The sequence below is a fragment of the Dermacentor variabilis genome, chromosome 2 (genome assembly GCF_050947875.1).
Source record: "Dermacentor variabilis isolate Ectoservices chromosome 2, ASM5094787v1, whole genome shotgun sequence".
Taxonomy (NCBI): domain Eukaryota; kingdom Metazoa; phylum Arthropoda; class Arachnida; order Ixodida; family Ixodidae; genus Dermacentor; species Dermacentor variabilis.
Window position 1 is genome coordinate 165,168,674 of NC_134569.1, and position 19,985 is coordinate 165,188,658.

The 19,985-nt window shown below is 46.3% G+C and overlaps 1 protein-coding gene across 1 annotated transcript in view; it reads left to right on the top strand.

The window, feature by feature from the left end:
- The first annotated feature begins 4,980 nt into the window (after positions 1–4,980).
- Positions 4,981–19,985, top strand: part of LOC142570537 (uncharacterized) — a 50,022-nt gene continuing 35,017 nt past the window's right edge. Inside the window, exons 1-2 of the mRNA XM_075678911.1 lie at positions 4,981–5,045; positions 18,070–18,282. Of these exons, the coding sequence (XP_075535026.1) occupies positions 18,078–18,282 (205 nt within the window). The 5' untranslated portion in view covers positions 4,981–5,045; positions 18,070–18,077. The remainder of the gene's footprint in view (positions 5,046–18,069; positions 18,283–19,985) is intronic.

Consider the following 19,985-nt stretch of genomic DNA (forward strand, 5'->3'; position numbering starts at 1 on the left):
CACGTATTGAGCAACAGCAAAGTCAGAGACAGATCTTAAATATTATTAACCAAATTAGGTGTCTTGAAATGCAGCCTGTTCTGACTTTCTGTGGTTGAGATATTGAAGAAGAGAGCCACCTAGTTTCTGCGGAGCAGCCGGCGACTTTCATTTTCAAGAAATTTTGGAATTCTTTTCCTTTCTTCATTTTCTGCCTTCAATACGAAAACGTTTCTGCTTGGATATGGTACCAAATTTCCCTTCCTTGTTTCAAATGCTTGCACAGGAAGCGAAATCATGATCATAATGAGAAAGTGTAGCGTCACAACGAGAAATAAAAGGACACACAGGCGGCGCCTAACAAGCTGGCATAGCAAACATCCAAAAAACTAAGGATCAAGCATTTCGGCAAGTAAGATTTCGCTACATGTTTTTTTGGACGCGTCATGATATCAAAATTTTAAGCTGCCAGTCGTATAATGTTGTCTTTATAAAAGATTTTACTTGGGTGCAAATTAGTCGATGACGTGTTCGCACAGTGCCTATAATAAAATGTCGTAGCAGCGATGGGGAGGGGACTATATAACGTCAGAAGAGCCTTCACACAGAAATCTCACGCCCCGGAGAAGGCAGCAGCACTTGCCTGTAGATTCAGTAACACCGAGCCAGACGTTACTCATCAGAAAAACCAAACAATGTACTTTCTAGCTTTGAGTTTTAATGGCTATTTGCAACAGCAGCGACATTTCCGCTCCTGCTTGAATCCCTCTTGTACACGTCACAATGAGGGATATAGAGATGAGCTGCCAAGGTACGCACGCAGTAATAGCGGAACACAAATTAAACAGAGCTATGATGCTTAGCTTGAAATGGCCAGGTACTTTACAGCTGTTATCATGTGTTCACTTTCTCAGGGCCACGTTGTGTGTGCGTCATCGCATGCGTGTCTGTTATTTTCGCGTTTGATGCGGGTTGTTTTTTCTTGCTGCATGATTCATTAAAATACTTATTCTGGCGCCCTGGTGCAACGAGAATATTTGCGAAAAACAGCAATTTGTTCTTATTGGAGGCTGATCGAGCGACGAAACTGTCCATACGTTTCCGCCCCTTTCTGTACTTCTTCGTATACTTTGTTTGGCTGGTTTAGAAGAATTGGAATGTCAAGCACACATGCCGACTCAGGCTTTTCCGTGCACATCTAGAACGTGGCGAACACAAACGGAACCACATACACCCAAACACCTTTTTATAGAAGTGCACGGGACCTCAAAAGTCCATCGTTAAACAAGCTGTTTGTTCGTAACGTTTGCGCTTCATACCCCTCGCCATAAAGCATGCTAAACACGTTGAAAAAATACGAAAACCTTGTCTTACCATGAGCTAAAGACAGACTTATTGAAATAGGTCGCTAATTTTCATGTTACCTTTCTGTCACACGCTTTGACAAAATGTGCAGCCAGCCTTATAGCATCGAGGTCGACAGCTTGCTTGGCGGTGAAACGCAGGAGCTACGCAAAGTAAAGCGGTACGTACGGATCGATGAATGCCCCCATCGCCTTCCTTGTCGTTGAAATTCTTAGTTCGCGTAGAGGATCTTCATGCCCGTCGCATTTGTTGAAATTCACTTTATTTTTCTGCGTTGAATGGCTTTCAAGACATTGTCGGTCTTAGTTACAGTTACAGCGCCACGTAGCCATCAACTGCGACGCCTTCGCCAGCCGTGGCACCCGTCTATGGGTTACTGCTAGCATAAAAGTTAAACAATTCCTAGAGCAGTCCACAAGGGCTATACTTCAGGTACTGGCAGGCTTGCCAAGTCCGTAGTTATCGCTGCCCTTAGTGCTAGCACAGTTCGTGATGTCGTCGGAGGAAAATGGCACTACACGACATTCGTTGTCAACCAGCAAAGTAGGCGTGGGGGATGAATACATTCCTTCGTTCTACCGGAAAATTTCTTGCGCAGGTGTGCATTGCTGGAGCGTTCAAAACGCATGTAAGGGGATGGAATTTGGCCGGTACGGAATAACTTCTCTTGTACGCAGGCCATTTCGCTATAAATACGTTCATAGTGGAGGCATTTCCCTGCGTGCCTCCAGGAATTGAATCTTTGACCTCGAAACAGTCAGTCACAAGTACAAAAAGAGGCCTTATTAATGTGGAGCGTTTTGCCAGTTAAGCTACTTTTTTGTGGTGTATCTAGTGGTGTATCGCCAGGTTTTCGTGTGTCAACGAGCAGACAGCTACTGCTATCTTCAGTGAAGATTTTTAAATCGCTGACGCTTCTACTGTCGAGCGGGAGGCACACGATGGAAGAGAAATACCCAAGAGCGTTGCGTGTGAGCTCATCGCGCACGTGCGACGTGCCTTCTTAACGGCTACTGTATTAGCTGGAGTAGGAGACGCGAACGAGCGTCGCTGGCTGAGGTTGCGGCTGGAAGCCGCGAGAGCAACCACGAGGAGGAACCAGCCAATAGCCTTGAGTGCGCCCTCATAGTGCACGTGCTACACCGCTTCCCTCATCGACGAAGCTCAAATACTTACGCTTGCCAACGATGCCATTGAGCGCTACTGAAGTCGCCCATCGTGCCTAACATTTATCTTTCAGGGGGGCTTTAGTTCTGTGAGGCGCATAGGGACGGCGCCTGCGAAAGGGAGGCAAATGAGTGCCGCGCTGGTTTAAACTATCTTCTATTATATATAATTCATATTCCTAGACACAATGTGTCTTAAACACTTAATGTTAATATAAGCAACGAAGAAGATAGTCTGTGCGTAACCCTTCGCTATAGAACAGTTACATGATTCCTAAGACCATTTTTTACAAACCAAGAATGCGTCGCATTACAGGGTTCAGTAAAGCGTTGTGTCACAAGAGCCAAAATATGTAGCTCCTTTAATTGAATTTTCGTTTACTGTTAAAGGTGGTTGCCAATCTGCGAAACCCAGGAAATGTAACTCCACTTTCATAAATCACCAATTGGGGATTGCGGTATTTCTCTAAATAAATTAATAAAACAAAGTTTCATAAGTGTGATGGACAGCTGATTCTGAACGTTAGTAGGGGGTCACACGAGCTGAGGGTGGTGAGTGCTATAAGAGCAGTGCAAGCATTCAAAAGACATGCGCAAGTAGCACGTGGTCAGAGATGAAACCTATCCGTGATTAGCACAGTGACTCAATTCCTCGCTCGTTTTGGGCAAACATGTCATAGCTTGCCTTATGCTTCCTTTGCCGGTGCACCGCACTCTTTCCGTTGAGCTTTTTCATTGGTGCAGCATTTTAAGTATGGATGTATGCCGACTTGTAAAGACCCCTAAACCAAGCGAGGTACAGAAATAAAAAAAAAAGTCGTAACTGAAAGGTTTTAAGTGCGCAGCCCTGCGATTATGGCCATCCTCCATGGCTGCGTTTAGAAAGTGAGGAGATCCGCCTGATGATGCCTATCGGGTACTATCCAAATCACTTAGGCAAGAGCTTCCAACCTCTAATCTGTCGACAAGCGGAAGCAGCTTCTGTGGCGGACTGCTGTACCTGTAGTCGAAACCAACTCATACTTGTCCTGCCATGTGCTGCACGCATGCGTTGGGGTCAACAATAGCTCATAGTAAACAATGAAATTCTCTCTGAAATTATATGGCCATCGAATAAGCGAGTGTGATAAGGGCGGTCACGTTTGTCGACGAGCGCTGTCGACAGAAAAATACAATCTTGACAAATCAAGACGACCCTTCTACGACGAAGCGACTTTTGCCGCCCCAACTTCCACGCAGTGCTGTATAATCATTGAAACCTAGGCTTCCATTGCGTAAAACAGACGTGTCCAACATCTGCTCGTACAGGTCACACCCTTCTATACGGGTTTAAGGAGCGCTTAAACACGGCGGCCGACGTCCTATTGCCCCTAGAGTTCTCCCTGGCCGCCACGTATACGCGGGCCATACCATATGGCGCTGGAAAAAGAAAAGTTTGCGCAATACAGGGCACCGACATGACGCCACGGTGGCAAGGCGCCTGTAGAAACCGAGTGCGCTAACAACTATGACGTAGTAAAACCTCTACGAATCGCGATTTGTGCAAGGTTTGCAGCATGCCCGGCGCTGACTGAAGGAGTGGTGGCGCCTCTGCAAGTTTTCAGGACAAGGGCAGGTAACATGGTCACTCGGCGTTGCTTTTGCGGGGCGCAGTAGTCGTTTTATTTATTTTTATTTCGTTTTATTTCAACGCGGTAGTCATTCTCAGCGATCCTCTCGCAAAGTTGGCATTGTTAAACGGCCCACCGCCCATCCGCGACTGCCTCGAGTACGACTACTTCAAGCATTCTTTTGTTTTTTTGCACCTGCGCTAGGTTAGTAGGAACTGAGTGCATGCACTGTGTTGTGCAAAACAGATTAGTATTGTGATTCGCACTTATGTAGGTTTTTTTTCGAAAGAGACGTACGTTCACGCTTAACGACTACATGCCCAGTTCTCCGGGTTAGCGTAGCGGCATCAAGAATCACGGCCTAACTTTGACGTGGAGCTTATATTTCGAGAAGAGACTACGAGCTTCCCCGTCGCAGGCCGTTTCTCAGCTGCTACGAAGGCTCCTGACGAGTCCGAATAAGTACGCACCGTATCCATTGGTAGCACTATTTTTCAAGACATATGTTTCGTTTGATAGAAACTACACGCCGAGATAAATTCATTTTGATCTCTTTTGTATATGCGTGGATGAACGTGTCAAAGGAAGTTGCGCCTTACGTGTGAACCTTTCATGAGCGTCATAAAAGAGATATCAATGCCCTACGGAGAAATTGCGAAGTGAACAACGGCAACTTCACTCGTTCCGGTATTCAAATTCATAGCCATTGGCTTGCGGGCCGAACCTTGGCACCAAATGTATAGAATAAACATTACGAGCTCGAGAAGAGCTTATTGAGCCCTAGCGTTCTTTGAATTGCGTTAGGAGAATTAGGCAGTACCACATGATGCGATGCAGATATTCAACGAAATCGTCTAAAATCGGGAACGTGTCTCCGCGAAAGCGCTTCAGTTAGCAACTGCAGAACGGGTGAGGAACGCTCCAGGTGAGGACGTTTTATCTGACAATAGCCTTATTTTTTTTATTTACGGCGTACGTGACAAATTATAAAGCGAAAAAAAAGAACCTATCTGATTAAGATAGGCGACATAGTTATTGGGGCCATGTGGACAGCGTAGTAATATAAAGACACTTACAGTACGCCTAATCTGTTTTTTATGTGATTATGTGCGTCACGAAACCGTCACTTAACTGACGCGAGCCTTAATGGTACTGAAACAACGCTATGTGCACGCGACATTAAAATGTACCTGCGCCTCCTGAATGCCTCATTAAGTTTTATTCAGGAATAAACGAACATAGGTTCCTGGGGGGCACTAGTTCTGTCATGGTTTAAGGACAATATTTTGTAAATTGAAGCAAAAGTGAGCTCAGTCATAATTAATAAGAGGCCGCTAATATCGAACTCACTTGATCTCATAACACTCGCTTTACTAGGAACAACATAGCGCGAATTTGATTATTCATGCCGACTGAAAAGATTGATCTAAGGGCGGTAAATTGTGTAAGGAAGATGGATGGATGGAAAAACTTTGTTGTGGTCCATTACGTCGCGCTACAGAAGACCTTAAGTTTGGCCTAGCTTGTGTTTACCGCACATCATGTTGAACGGAAATAAAGTCGGGGTCAGGGGAAGAGAACACAAATGTTTATTTGCGGTCAATGTGATATGTAGGTCGCGCTAGTTTCCTAGCCCGAAGCGGGCCACTCCCACGTTAGGACCGAAAGCCCAAGCCTTTCGGCCCCTTCGCGTGCCCGCTGGACTACCCATAGATGTTCTGCGAATGTGAGACTGCGTAGAGCTGCGTCCCACCGCTCTTCGTTACTGCGTAGCGCGAAGCGACGCCCTAGCATGTGACTAAGATCTATGGTGTCATTACATTTGTCGCACGTTGTTGGGGGAAGAGTCGTAACCATATTGAAATGTAACAAATAGTTTATACGTGGCAAGGTCTATGTAACACAACGTATCTCTCTAGCTGACAAAGCCTTTTAAAATGTTTAAAATGCGCACTTGGCGTCGGCCAGAGACGACCGCGAAGCAGCAGCGCAGCATAAAAAGCCGAATGTTCTGTTGCAGTTTTTATTGCGCGATGGAGGGCATCATGCGCACACTCAAAGGCTAGTCGTAATAGTTACAGAGCTGTAAGACATGAAGCCTCCCGATGCGTAGAAAAAGGAGTTCATTAAAAATAAACCATAGCCCGGCTCCGCAGGTAGGTGTTGTTGCGCGTGGACCCAATCACGCGAACACTCCGTCTCCTTCTTTGTTGTTATTGTTACTACAAACTGACCCGCGAGCAGTAATATACAAAAAAAATGATTGCAGCCAGTAAAGCTGTTGAACGGCCTGTTTAAAGGTAGATCCACCCGATAGCCTCAAGGTACAGGATCTTGTTTTGCCGTCCCTTCGTCTATGGGGATCCTCTATTGAAACATTGTTTCATAGTGGCCGGGGCTTGCTGAACTCTCGGGGAAGGACGAGATCGTCATAATTAATTATGGCCTCCAATGTTCCATAGTTGCCAGGGCACGCTGGACTCTTGTAAAAGGACGAGGTCCTCCTTAATTCTGTCGAACAAGGTTGCTAACCAGCACCTGGGCATTGTTCTTAACTCCGAGAGGTATTCCTTGGACGAACGCTACCAGAAAGTTCTTACCGTTCTTTCTCGATGTTCCCAAATGAGCAGTATATGGCGGCTATTTACTGTGATTTCGCCGATTGTTAGGTCGGGGATGGCAGGTTCCGCCTTCCAATGAGAAAATGAGGCGGGGAAAGAAGTTTCATATATCTACAGTAGCCATAATCTTATGTGATTGACCGGGAATAGGTAACAGCTTCTTCAGTTAAGGCTGGTTGTACATGTTTCTCTGTAATGGATTCCGTTGAGATGCACTTTTTCCGTGTCAGCTTGACAGACCTGACAAGTCTCTCATAAGAACCGCCCGACCACAGTGCATGATCGGCGATAAGATTCCGTTTCATGGCTACCGATGTAGTTACAAACCTTTCCGTTCCTCAATGATTGCCACAGCCTCGAAAACTATTTCTTGCTTTTTTTAAGGCTAAGGCGATGTCTGAATATACGCATAACAGAAGGAAGTCCCCGACGGCACACTAAAGCATCGGAAAGCATTAAGAAAGCTTGTGGCGGTCATGTCTTCGAATAGTTCGAGGTGAAAGCCAGCTCTTATTACAGCGCACGTGAACAGGCAAATTTATACTAGTCATCTGGATGTTTAAGATAGAGGAGACCGAGCAAATCTAGTCCTGCTACTTGAAACGGTTCCGAAGTGGTCACTCTTTCAGGTGGTAACGGAGCAGTTACTTCGGACAAAGATCTGTCCTTGCAGCGTTTTCACACCATGCATCCTCTGATGTCCTTCTTGATTAGCTGCCCGTGCTCGTAACATCCAGAATCGTTCCCTTATTTGTACAAGCATGTCCGGAACTCCCGCATGAAGAAGTTGTCAATGGTGCTGCGCAATAAGGAGCTTGCAGTAGTAGTTGTCGTCTGGTAAGAAGATTGGGGTTCTTTTATCATAAGATTTGTCATTGAATTGCAGGCGTCCTGCGACCCGAAGACCTCCATAGTTGTCGAAGCAGGTCACGTCCTGAAGTGTTGCATGCTTTATATGCTGAGCTCTTTTATAGACGCGCTCAATCTGTAGCGAAACGGCTCAGCTTTGAATATTTTTTTTATCCAGTATGGTCCACTGGCTTGTATTTATTCTGCATTCAGAGCTCCCCGGGACACACTTCTGACTTTCCCGTTTCAGCTTCGAGGCAAATCGTAGTGTCCAAGGCGTAACACGGTGTAGCTGCGCTGGGGAGCTGTATTTGTGAATGCCCGTCATAGGTGCTTCGGTTTGTATGAAGATTTGCAAGAGTGGTGCCCGCCGATGGTGTTGCTCCATGACACTCGGTGGAAGATGGGTAAAGTTTGGTCTACGGTGTGGTGGCAGTTCATTACCTTCACAGTTATGCCGATGGTGTCCTGTCCAGCAGACTGAGTTTGTTAGTTCACGGGCCGAAGCTCCTCTTGTGAAAAAATGAGCAGGATTCTGCTTCAAGGCAAATGCACCCACGATGGGATGTCCGTTTTGCTCTTACTCTCCGTTACCCTATCGCGAATGAAGTTCGCTTCCAGGCCTCCGGTGATGGAGCAGAACGAATCTTGGCTGGCCATTGGAAATGAGGCTGTGGCACGAAGGAGCGATCCACGACAGCGTTTTGCGTGTCAGTGACAGAGCTGTCCACGCGTGATCAAATTTGCTGGATTGTCGTTGCATGCGCGGTGCCTCCAAGTATACCGCTAAGGTCAGGCGTTATATTTCGAGAACGTGGTTTCTCACGAGTCTCCTATTAATGTCGGGCGCAGTTCAGTAAAGGAATATTGGAGAGTCACTAAAAGAAAAGGGTCTGACAGCTCGATGTTTCTGGAATTCCTCATAGTTAGTTCAGCAGCCTGGCAGCCGCAGGCACAGAAGTAGCTCTAGGCGTGGCAGCGAGGTAGTTTTGAGAGGTGCCACCCTACACTTGCTCACGAGAGGATAAATGTCAAACGTTCCCTTCTTCATCTGGTAGTGCACGTAGAGGACTACACCATACGCCAGTGGGCTTGCATCGTAGAACAGGTGAAAATGATGCGGTGTAATCAGTCGCGCAGTGGCACAAATGACGCGGCGTCGGATTTGCAGCGAAGAGAGCATCGGTAGTTCGGATATCCAGCCTTCCCACTGCTTCTCGGCGTCATTTGGTAATGGCTCGTCCCACGGCGAGTTGATTCGCCACAGCTGCTGGAACAATAATTTCGTTCACATGACGCACGCCGCCATGAGGATTAACTGATCGTACCGAATGACTGCAGAACGGTGTGTTTCGTGGCTCAATGCGCAGATACGTACGCGGTAACGGCTTTGGTGGTAAGCATGGTATCGTGAGCGTTGCGGTCCCACGCTAAGCCAAGAAACCTTGTTGTAGCTCTCGCTTAAATGTTTTGAGAAAAGTGTTGTGGTTCAGGAACTGAGGACAAATAACGCTGGAATTGCAGAACCACTTTCTCAGCTTCATATATGCATCTGCTAAAGTAGCAAGTACTGCGCAGTAGATTTCGAGGGCCTCTTCTTCAGTAGAAGCTCCTATGACGTGGTCGTCTGCGTAGAATGATGTCTGTAGCCGTGTAGCTATTATTGGCTGCGTCTTTTTACACATTTCTAAGTGATGAAAAGGAAAGGGCCAGACGACGCTCCGAAGGGCGCACGAGGCATTCGCCATGCTACGATGGAAGGTGTTGTCCTCTGTTCGTAAGCTAGTTAGTCGACGCATAGAAAGTGGAGAGCGTCGAGGGCTTCTTGTCGAATTGAGAATTGAAGGAAAGCCTTCGAGAAGTCCGCTGTCCAGATAATAGGGTTTACCATGAATTGTACAAGTAATTTGAAGAGCTCGGCACGAAGTTTCGCCACTTTGTCCAAGTTATTGTCCAGCGGCGAGTCGCCACGTTCGTGAGTCGAGGCATCGAACACTACGCGTATCTTCGCAGTGACGCCTTCTCTACAGTTCACTGTCTGGTGCGCAAAGCAGTAAACTATCGGTTCGGTTTCTAGAGAGGTGTCACATGTTCGGCATGATATTTGTCTTTGGAAATACTCACTGATGATGAGATCATACTTCTGTGGTAGCTCCCGTGTCCTTGGAAGCGCTGAAGCTGGCCTCTCAGCCCGTTTTCGGCTGCAAGCAAGTACCATCAAACTCGCTTATACTATGTGTAGCACGGTATTTTGTCCCACATAGATGGCGCCATTGAGTTTAGCCGTTCTTCGTAATCAAATAATAAATCACGACCTGCATATATATATATATATATATATATATATATATATATATATATATATATATATATATATATATATATATATTTCGCTCATGTGCAACGGCACGGCGCGAACGATATTCAAAGTATCATTGTGTTACAAAATTCATGCAACACATAAATTGTTTCAGTACATTTAGATGTTGAACAATAAGATGCCTAAATATAAGAACAATAAGCCTAAATGAGGGGAGCGTGGCCAAATAAGCGTTTACGAAATGTAAACAAAGCTATGCTTGCCAAAGTCAGTTGTATTCAAACTCTTGCGTTTGCGCCATTGTGCTGCTCAGAGACTGATGCTGTTACCACTGTGCTCTCGCGCACCATCATGATCTTTAGCACAAGCAGCAGAGGCAGCCTATATTTATGTGCACTGCAGGACGAAGGCATTTCCCAGAGATCTCCAATTGCCCTTGTCTTGCGCTAGCTGATTCCAACTTGTGTCTTCAAATTTGCTTATTTCAACACCCCGCCTAATTTTATTCCATTCTCGATTGAGCTTCCGTTCTATTGACACCCATTTTGCAACTCTAATGGTTCGCCGATTATCTGCCCAATGCCTTACATGGCCTGCCAGGTGTGATGTTATTGTGGCCGGATCACTCCAGAAAAAGGGAGAAGCAGCACGCGAAAGCACAAACACACATCGGACTTGTATTGACGTATACGACACAGATAACGGCACACACGTGACAATGCCTCATAGGCGACATGCACTATCTCTATGGATCGGTGGATTATGATTGGCCTACAGTTCCGGCGGAAGCGTGTGTCGCCTTGTCTGAGACCTCGTGGAACTGATGCTGGCCAGCGGGGTCGGACAGCAGTGTCGGCCGGCGGGTCGGACAGCCGTGTAGGACGTCCGGGTCGGACAGCTGGGTCGGACGGCCGGGACGGACGGCGGGGTCGGACCGCGTCGCGGGGCTCAGGTAGCCGGCCGCAGTCACCGGGTCGCGTCCACAGCTGGCGGGGTAGCCCTGTGGCCGCTCACCCGAACGCTCGACCACCCCGGTTCAGGACCGCCAGCCTCCTGGACCAGTGCCCAGTGGAAGAGCGGGGCGAGGTAACCTCCCAGCAGGCGACAGTGTTGCTTCGGGTGTGGCGTATTGGCGCGGGCGGCGATAGCTCCTCTGGACCAGACGCCCAGCGAGGAAGCTGTTTTCCGTCTACCGGCGAACCTCGCGCGCTGCTCACGCCACGGGCCACACACTCTCGCGCCACGCTTTTCGAAGCGCCACTGCCGACGCTCCCAAATTGGTGTCGATGATGATGAGGATGATGATGATGATGATGGCTCTCTTGCGGGTATTCGCACAGAGTCGCTGTCATCTTCGCCACCGCACGGCGCACTGTCTTCGTATGTTTATACTTTCCACTCCCGCGTACCATATATTATGACAATACCCCCCTTCTCAAGAAAGTTGTTCACAACTATTCTAAGACAAGGACGCGGGATGGAAAAAAAAAGAGAGAAAGGAAAATTGCCGTGTACGTTTGTCCACTTGTTCATGTACGCACACGACACACATTGTTCACAGGGCGTTGCGCCCAGATAAAGTACTGATGCACAAGTCTGTTCGCTTTCAAATAAAGATTAAATACTTGAGTGGTCGCATTGTCCGATCGCATTTTGCTAAATGAGCATGTGATTACGCGCGACTCAAGTTGTCAGCTCCGACATTGTCACAATCTTTTATATAGTTAATAGTAAAAGAATACTCCTGCAAAAGGAGACTCCAACGCAACACTCTGTTGACGTGCCTGGCACGCTCCTCTGTGGGCTTGTTTCCGCTGTCCTGGTCCCCGGCGCTTTCTCGACTTCGGAGGATCTTGTGTCGGCGCTTCTAAATTTTCAGGACCGAACGAACTGGTCGTATTTTTGCAGGCACACACAAGCACGCACTGACGAGGAAGTGGAGCGGCCTGTACTTTCCCTTTAGCGGTTGTCTTTTGGCACTTGTCGTACGACTTCACGAAGCGTTTTACGTCTCTGTGCACATAAGGCCAATGGAATTCTTGTAGGACACGATCGGTTGTTCTCCTGATACCTTTATCTCCTGCCATGATCTTTTCATGAGCCACTTCTAATAGGCCATGTCTAAATGCTTTTGTTATGACCACCTGCTTAAAGGTTCTGCCAGTGGCCTGGTGGTAAAGGCGATACAACAATCCTTTTTCTTCAACGAATTCGTAACTGTGACCCTTTCCCGAGTTAAACAACTTGCTCACTTTGGCAAAACTATGTTTCAGCGTGGGCTCTTTCCGCTGTTCCTTAATGAGTTGTCCTTTTGTCACGTCACGTAGAACGTTTGCCGGAACGCACAAGGGACGAATCTTGCCTTGTTCTTCAGTTCTGGCTTCAGCCACGCTCGATACATGCTGAGGCTTCCTAGGCGCCTTATTCAGCTTCATTTCTATCGGCGACGACTCAGCGTTGGGAGCAGCGGGGTGCTTCCAGTCAGAATCCGGATCGTATGGTCCTCTGACGCTTGGAAGATTTCCCAGAACAAGGTCGTAGAGGGGCTCGTCCATACATGCCACTGTTAACTTGCCTGTTAAATACGGCGTGTTCACTTGCACGACAGCTTCAGGCAGGTAGCTTGCTGAGCCGTCCAGAAGAACAACGTTCCTCTTTCTTCCCGTCATATACACCTCTGGAACGAGTTCCCGTCTGGCAATTGTGGTATTACAACCGGTGTCTCGTAATACACGAACACTTCTTCCCATCAGCCGGCCTTCAACCACTGGCATCCCGTCGACGAGGAAAGTTACAGCATTATCAGGTTTCTCGTCGTCGCTGTCACTTGATCGGCGAGTCTTCTTTCCTGGACGCTTTGATTCTTTCACTGGACGAGTCCGGACTGGTCGAGATTCGGTGAATGCACACGCAGAACTTAGTTTGTTGTCCCCGTACCGAGTTCGGCAATTTTCAGCTGTATGTCCCGTTCTCTCGCACAACTCGCACTTCAGCATACGCTTAGGTGGGTTACGGCAGTCAGGAGCCAAATGTCCAAACCGGTGACAGAGGGTGCACATAAGTTGCGGTTTCCTGGGAGCTTCAAAGTTTTCCCCACCAGAATCCTTTGCGTTATCGGTACCTTTTCCTAAGTTTGTCCAGTTCTGCGCGTCAAGAAAGCGATCCGTCAAGCCAGCAAGTTCGTCAAGGGATTTGCACTCTCGCTCCTTCAAGAAAATGACTAGCTTTGGTTCACAAACACGCAGAAACTGATCAGAGATCATGTGATCTCGTAGACCTTCATATGTTTTAGGCACATTAGCCATCTCAATCCAATGGTCGAAATAGGCTGAAATTCTTGCTGCTAACTGTCTTCCAGTTTCGCCCTCTACTGCTCGTGCCTTCCGAAACTTCTCTTGGTAGCCTTGAGCCGTGAATTGAAACCTCTGCAGCAAAGCTTTCTTTACCTTCGGGTAATCTAATGAATCGGCGGCAGTCATCCGACCGATCACAGTTAATGCTTCACCAGTTAGACACATGCTCACAGCCAGAGCCCATTTTTCTTGTGGCCAGTCCTGCCCTGTTGCTACGCGCTCAAATCGCTGTAAATACGCGTGTAAGTCATCGCGTTTCTCGTCGAACAAAGGAAGTAACTTCTGTGGATTGAGGGTTGACGAGGAGGTGCTGGGCGCAGTCAAAATTTCAGAAGCCGCTGCCGGCATATTCCGAGCTCCTTCCTGAAGCTGAAGCTTTAGTTGGAGGATCTCGCGCTGCCTCTCGTCAGCTTCCTTGATTGCCTCTCGCTGCGCAGCTCTCTCGTCCCTTTGTTTTGCCTGTTCGGCTTCAATCCGCCTGCGAAGTTCTGCGCCTGACAATCCTATTTGGAGTCCTATCGCCGTGATTTTCTCTAAATCCATGGTGCCGTCTACTAATGTGCGTCTGCGCTCAAGCGAAACTGCAACCTTTCACTGTATATACGAGTGAATCCTGGCAGGCTCGCCAGTTTGTGATGTTATTATGGCCGGATCACTCCAGAAAAAGGGAGAAGCAGCACGCGAAAGCACAAACACACATCGGACTTGTATTGACGTATACGACACAGATAACGGCACACACGTGACAATGCCTCATAGGCGACATGCACTATCTCTATGGATCGGTGGATTATGATTGGCCTACAGTTCCGGCGGAAGCGTGTGTCGCCTTGTCTGAGACCTCGTGGAACTGATGCTGGCCAGCGGGGTCGGACAGCAGTGTCGGCCGGCGGGTCGGACAGCCGTGTAGGACGTCCGGGTCGGACAGCTGGGTCGGACGGCCGGGACGGACGGCGGGGTCGGACCGCGTCGCGGGGCTCAGGTAGCCGGCCGCAGTCACCGGGTCGCGTCCACAGCTGGCGGGGTAGCCCTGTGGCCGCTCACCCGAACGCTCGACCACCCCGGTTCAGGACCGCCAGCCTCCTGGACCAGTGCCCAGTGGAAGAGCGGGGCGAGGTAACCTTCCAGCAGGCGACAGTGTTGCTTCGGGTGTGGCGTATTGGCGCGGGCGGCGATAGCTCCTCTGGACCAGACGCCCAGCGAGGAAGCTGTTTTCCGTCTACCGGCGAACCTCGCGCGCTGCTCACGCCACGGGCCACACACTCTCGCGCCACGCTTTTCGAAGCGCCACTGCCGACGCTCCCAAATTGGTGTCGATGATGATGAGGATGATGATGATGATGATGGCTCTCTTGCGGGTATTCGCACAGAGTCGCTGTCATCTTCGCCACCGCACGGCGCACTGTCTTCGTATGTTTATACTTTCCACTCCCGCGTACCAAATATTATGACACCAGGGTCCCATTTCGTCCTTTTAATATCACCTAATATAAAAAAGTTTTTCCTAACGTAAACTGCAATATTTGTTATCGGTGCTTCCTGACTGATCCGCACCACTGTCTTCCTGACTCTTAACGTTATGCCTAATTTTTCTCGTTCTATCACTCTTTGCGCGCTCCGTAAGTGTTTCTGGAGATACTTTGTTAACCTCCATATTTCTTCCCCATGTGTTGGCACCGATACAATGCAATAATTAGCGCGTTTCTTTTCAACGACCGTGGTAAGCTCCTAGTCAGGATGCGGCCATGCCTACCGTTTACACTGGAATCTATTTTTATTCTTCTGTAAATTTTCTTAAGATCAGAATCCCCTAGACCCAGATAAATGGACTTAATAAATGTACTCCTGCACATAGTATGGAGGCTGACTAGCGATCATGAATTCTTCAAACCAGCCCGTACACATTATCCGCGAAGATCATCAATCATTTGTTGCAATTCATCCTCAGTGTTGTTGAACAGGCCAATGTCAATTTCGAACTGAACCTTCCTGTTTCTTCCCCATGTATTGGCACCGATAGAATGCAGTAATTTGCGCTTTTCTGTTTAACGAGCATGCTAAGCTCCTAGTCCGGATTTGGTGATGCCCACCGTATGCACTCCAACCTATTTTTATTTTTCTGTGAATTTTCTCATTATCAGGATCCCCTGTGAGTCATTAACCAAGATAAGTGTACTCCTGCGCAAAGTCTCGTGGCTGACTAGCGATCATGAATTCTTGGTCCACGGCAAGGCTATGGAACATTACCTGCGTCTTTTGCATAATAATTTTCAACCCAATTCATACACTTTATGTGCGAAGAGCCTTAACCATTTGTTGCAATTCATCCTCAGTATTGTTGAACAGGACAATTTCATTTTCAAACTCAACGTCGTTGAGGTATTCAGTGTTGATCCCCACTCCTAAGCCTTTCCTTGCGACATAGGCGCAATAGAGGCGCATGGCGATTTCCACCAGGATCAAAGCTTCAAACAGACTCTGAGAACGTCGAGATGTATGTATGTATTCTGGAGGCTACAAGAAGTATCACTCTAGCAGACCAAAACGTCGCTGTCTGCAACGCAGCGAAGCTAACCAGAGAATATGACAGTGTCCGGTGCGAGACCTGGCTCAAATATCGGTAAGAGTGTTTGGCGCAAGAGGAATTGCGCAAGGCACCAGGACTTTCTGATGATATCAGATGCCACGCAGCATGCATACACTACATGCTCTTCTTTCTCGGCGATCATAACCAAATATTGTTTTCTATCTACCATTACGTGCTCCACGCTGTGCTCGTTTTCACAGGCAGCGACGACAATACACTAAAAGGTAGCCTTAGTACATACGTACTCGTTGACACCAATAGAGACTTGGGACATGCAGTCACTGCCAGAGTAAAAATTAGTGGGACAGCGGTCACAGTGCATGGATGCGCTGAAGGGAACCAGATCGCCAGTTTACTTCCTGTGGTCAATGGGCCTGCAGGATAGGCTTTGGCTGTTACGTGTGCCGCCTCTGAATTTATGCGCTGAATTCCTGTTCGTTACTCATTTATCTTCCTATCTCTTTTAGTTCGATTTCACTCATGTAGGATAGCAAACAGGTCTTTCCTCTAATTTTCTGGTTTCCATTCATTGGATTATTTCTCTCTTTGGCACGAAAGACATTTTTGGCTACATTATAGGACAGCAAAATACGGCCATGCAGATATAGCTACATATCAAATAATCAAGGGACAAAAATAAAACGTTACGGATCTGACGGCTGTAACAAAAATTTCGAATGCACCTACCTCAGTCATGCTACAACCTCGTCCGCATCACGATCAAGAGCAAATGTCTAAAGAAAACGAGTAACAGCGCTGGACAGCGGGATGTGACTGAGACAGGCAAAACAGCCATGTCCCGTTGTCCTGCACTGTTACTAGTTTTCTTCAGACATGTACCACCCAGCCTATGTTAGCGCGTTATTGAAGAGTGCTTACTTAGCGGCCCAAGCTAGGACACAAATTAGGCCACTGGTTCGGCATACGAACGTGATAAGAATGACAGGCGTCATGATATACATGCATGAAATGACAATAACAGCATGACATTAACGACACAACTGCATAAAATTGCATAAATATCATTCATGTCATGTATGCCATCCGTGTCATTATTGTCATGCATGCCACTCATATCATGACACATATTACATGTCATAATATGCATGTCATCTCATGATATTCATGTAGTGTCGTTTATGTCATCCATGCCAGTCTTTCCTGACATACCCGTCATGCCATGATATGAAGTTAATATTAAATATCCAGTTAAAGAAATGACCAGGATTGTATCATGCAATTTCTGTCGTAAAATGTGTGTCCGGTCTTTCATGTCATATCATGCGTGCCATAGCATGCATTCCTTGATATATCCGTCTTACAAAATTAATGTCAAGTTATCCCGTCCATATCATAACAAGTCATTATTATCATGTCATGCGCATTCCTCTATGATTCCTGTTAAATGAACGACCTTTGCAATATCACAACGTAAAAGAATAGATAGATAGATAGATAGATAGATAGATAGATAGATAGATAGATAGATAGATAGATAGATAGATAGATAGATAGATAGATAGATAGATAGATAGATAGATAGATAGATAGATAGATAGATAGATAGATAGATAGTGCCTGAAGTAGGCAAACAATGCTGCACATTGTTAAGTAGAACGCTACTTATAAGTGAGTCAAATATGTTAAGTAGGAAAGCAAACTTTTACGAAAAGAATTCAGGGGGGATCGAATTCACAACTTTACTTGCAATTCCTGGGAAATTTTAGCGGCGTTTTTATATTTGCGAAACGCAACGTCGATAAGTGCTACTACTGCAAAACAGTGATTCATTTAACCTACCGAAAGCGCTCGCTTTTCTAGGGCCTCCCATTAATAGCACCATCAAAGTTCATCAATGACGCATATTGCGTGGGCCAGTCAGTCACTTCGGGGAATCAACGCGTACTTTTAGTCTGCGTTGCTCCGGGCTGACGCATTCTTTGTTGGACCATTATTGATAACTTCATGGGACAAAGGTGCCACTCGTACTGTCTGACGCCGGAGAAGCAGTTCACAAGAAATTCAGTTCTCATTAAATGTAATACTTGTTAACACCGCACTTCACCCTCTAGTTCTACATCTGACTTGAGCTTTCTTATGTGCTAAGCGGGGCAAAAATGTTAACTCTAATTATTAAGGGTTATAAATATGAGAAACCTTACACTTACTACTTATGATATCTGATTCTGATATCTGATATCTGATATCTGATCTCTAAGGAACTACGATGATGCTCGAGTGTCTGCGTCTGCTTGTGGTGGCGGCTGCTCTACCAATGGCACTTCGAGCCTCCCATACTGATCCACAAGGCTCCGGGTGTACCGAATGCCTGCTTAAAGAATTCCGACTAGAGAAGTTCGTCGACGTACCGAGACTTTCCAAGCTGTCACGTGACCAGATTGCTGAAGTCTTCTTGAGTAACCTATTATGCGGTAAGATATCCTGGCGTATTCTACGCATGGTGCTAAAGAGTGGTTAGCGAATGTCAGATTTTTCTTATTTAAGACGAAATCAACGAAATCCATTGCTGTAATGTGCAAACGAAATGGTTTTCGTTGGACATATTGAGCCGTTCCACGCTATTATAACTTTGCTATTCCAATAACGCACGCATGACTAAGGAAATAAAGCTAATTGAATATTTGTTATTGCTTGCAGGGATATAGCGTACTCAAGCTAACGTTAGCTAAGCTATTCAACAAAAATATATGGTTAAAAACATGTTGCAGGACATGATATCAAGACCTACGTTGTTCGTTCTTCACAACTTTTAACGATGGAGCACTGTAGGTTTTATAAGTGTATTTTGCAACGTATTCGTTAAATCATTTTTTTTTCTTGAACGGCTTGGCTAACGTTAGCTGGGACGCACGGTACTAGATCTTCGTGTTTGTCTGTTGGATTCTACAGCTATAACATAAAATTTCTTTTCAACATGCGCTTTGAGACGAAGAATCACACCACGCACTTAAATCACCAAAGAGAAGTCAATAATAAGCTGTGGAGATCACTAGTTTTAGACGTTGCTGAATTCAGAGCACTGTGAATTGTCCCTTGTGTGCTTCTTGTTGAAATTGAAAGTCAACTTCATGTTTTTGAAAGAATCTTGTCATGTTTCAGCTTGTAGCATTCATCCAGCAAGAGCCGTACCTTTACGGGTTTTAACTTTTTCAGATTTCATCGATATTTCAATATTGCTGTTATCAAAAAACCACTCGCATTGTCGTAGAAGGCTCATATCGAGACGTTTTCAAAGTTGTGTAAGGAAGTGTTTTGATGTCTTTCGATTTGTTTATTTGACTCCATTGAGCACATGATCTTTTTATTTATATATGCATTACGGGTTACATCAAAACATTGAGTAATGGGGAAGGAAATACAACAAAGTTGCTTTGTTTCTATTTACGCTCTATGTAACGTTATTAATCGCTGCGAAAAATTGGTAGACAATACTGAACATAGAACTTTACAAGAAGTGAGAGCATGAATTCTAGTCGAATGTTTCACGATTAGCCATGGAAATAAAGCTGCCAGGAAGGTCGTTTCAGAGTGCAATGACTCGTGGCAATGCTGAAGAATTAGAAGGTTCAATTCTGCCGCATATTCGCGTGAGGCTACGATAATTATGATGATATCCAGAAGTACGTAGCGGGGGAGTACAAGGGGCAATTTATGTTGCGTTGTGCTGTGAATGTATTTGTGTAACAGACAAAACACAGGGATTGTGCTACGGGTACATAATGCTTTACGGGGTGTCTATAATAATTCGAGTAAAAATGGAATGGCCGCTGTAGTTGAATGAAATGAATCTGGCGGCTCTCTTTTCTACAGCTTCTAACATAGAAATTAGGTAATATTGATGAGGTGACCAAATTGATGACGCAAATTTAAGCTGAGGACGAAAGAAGGTTACATAAGCTAATATGCGTGTGCTACGCAGGTCAGTGACGTAGGTTTCTACGTAAATAACCCAGTCTTTCGTATGTCTTCGCGCATATGGTCATGATACGGGTTTTCCATGACAGAATAGACGTGGGTATTAAGTCCAAGTACTTATATGACTGCGCCTGAGCCACTGGTCATAAATGAAAATTAGAAAAAAGCAAGGGATCCAAAATGCTTTTTTCTGGCATGC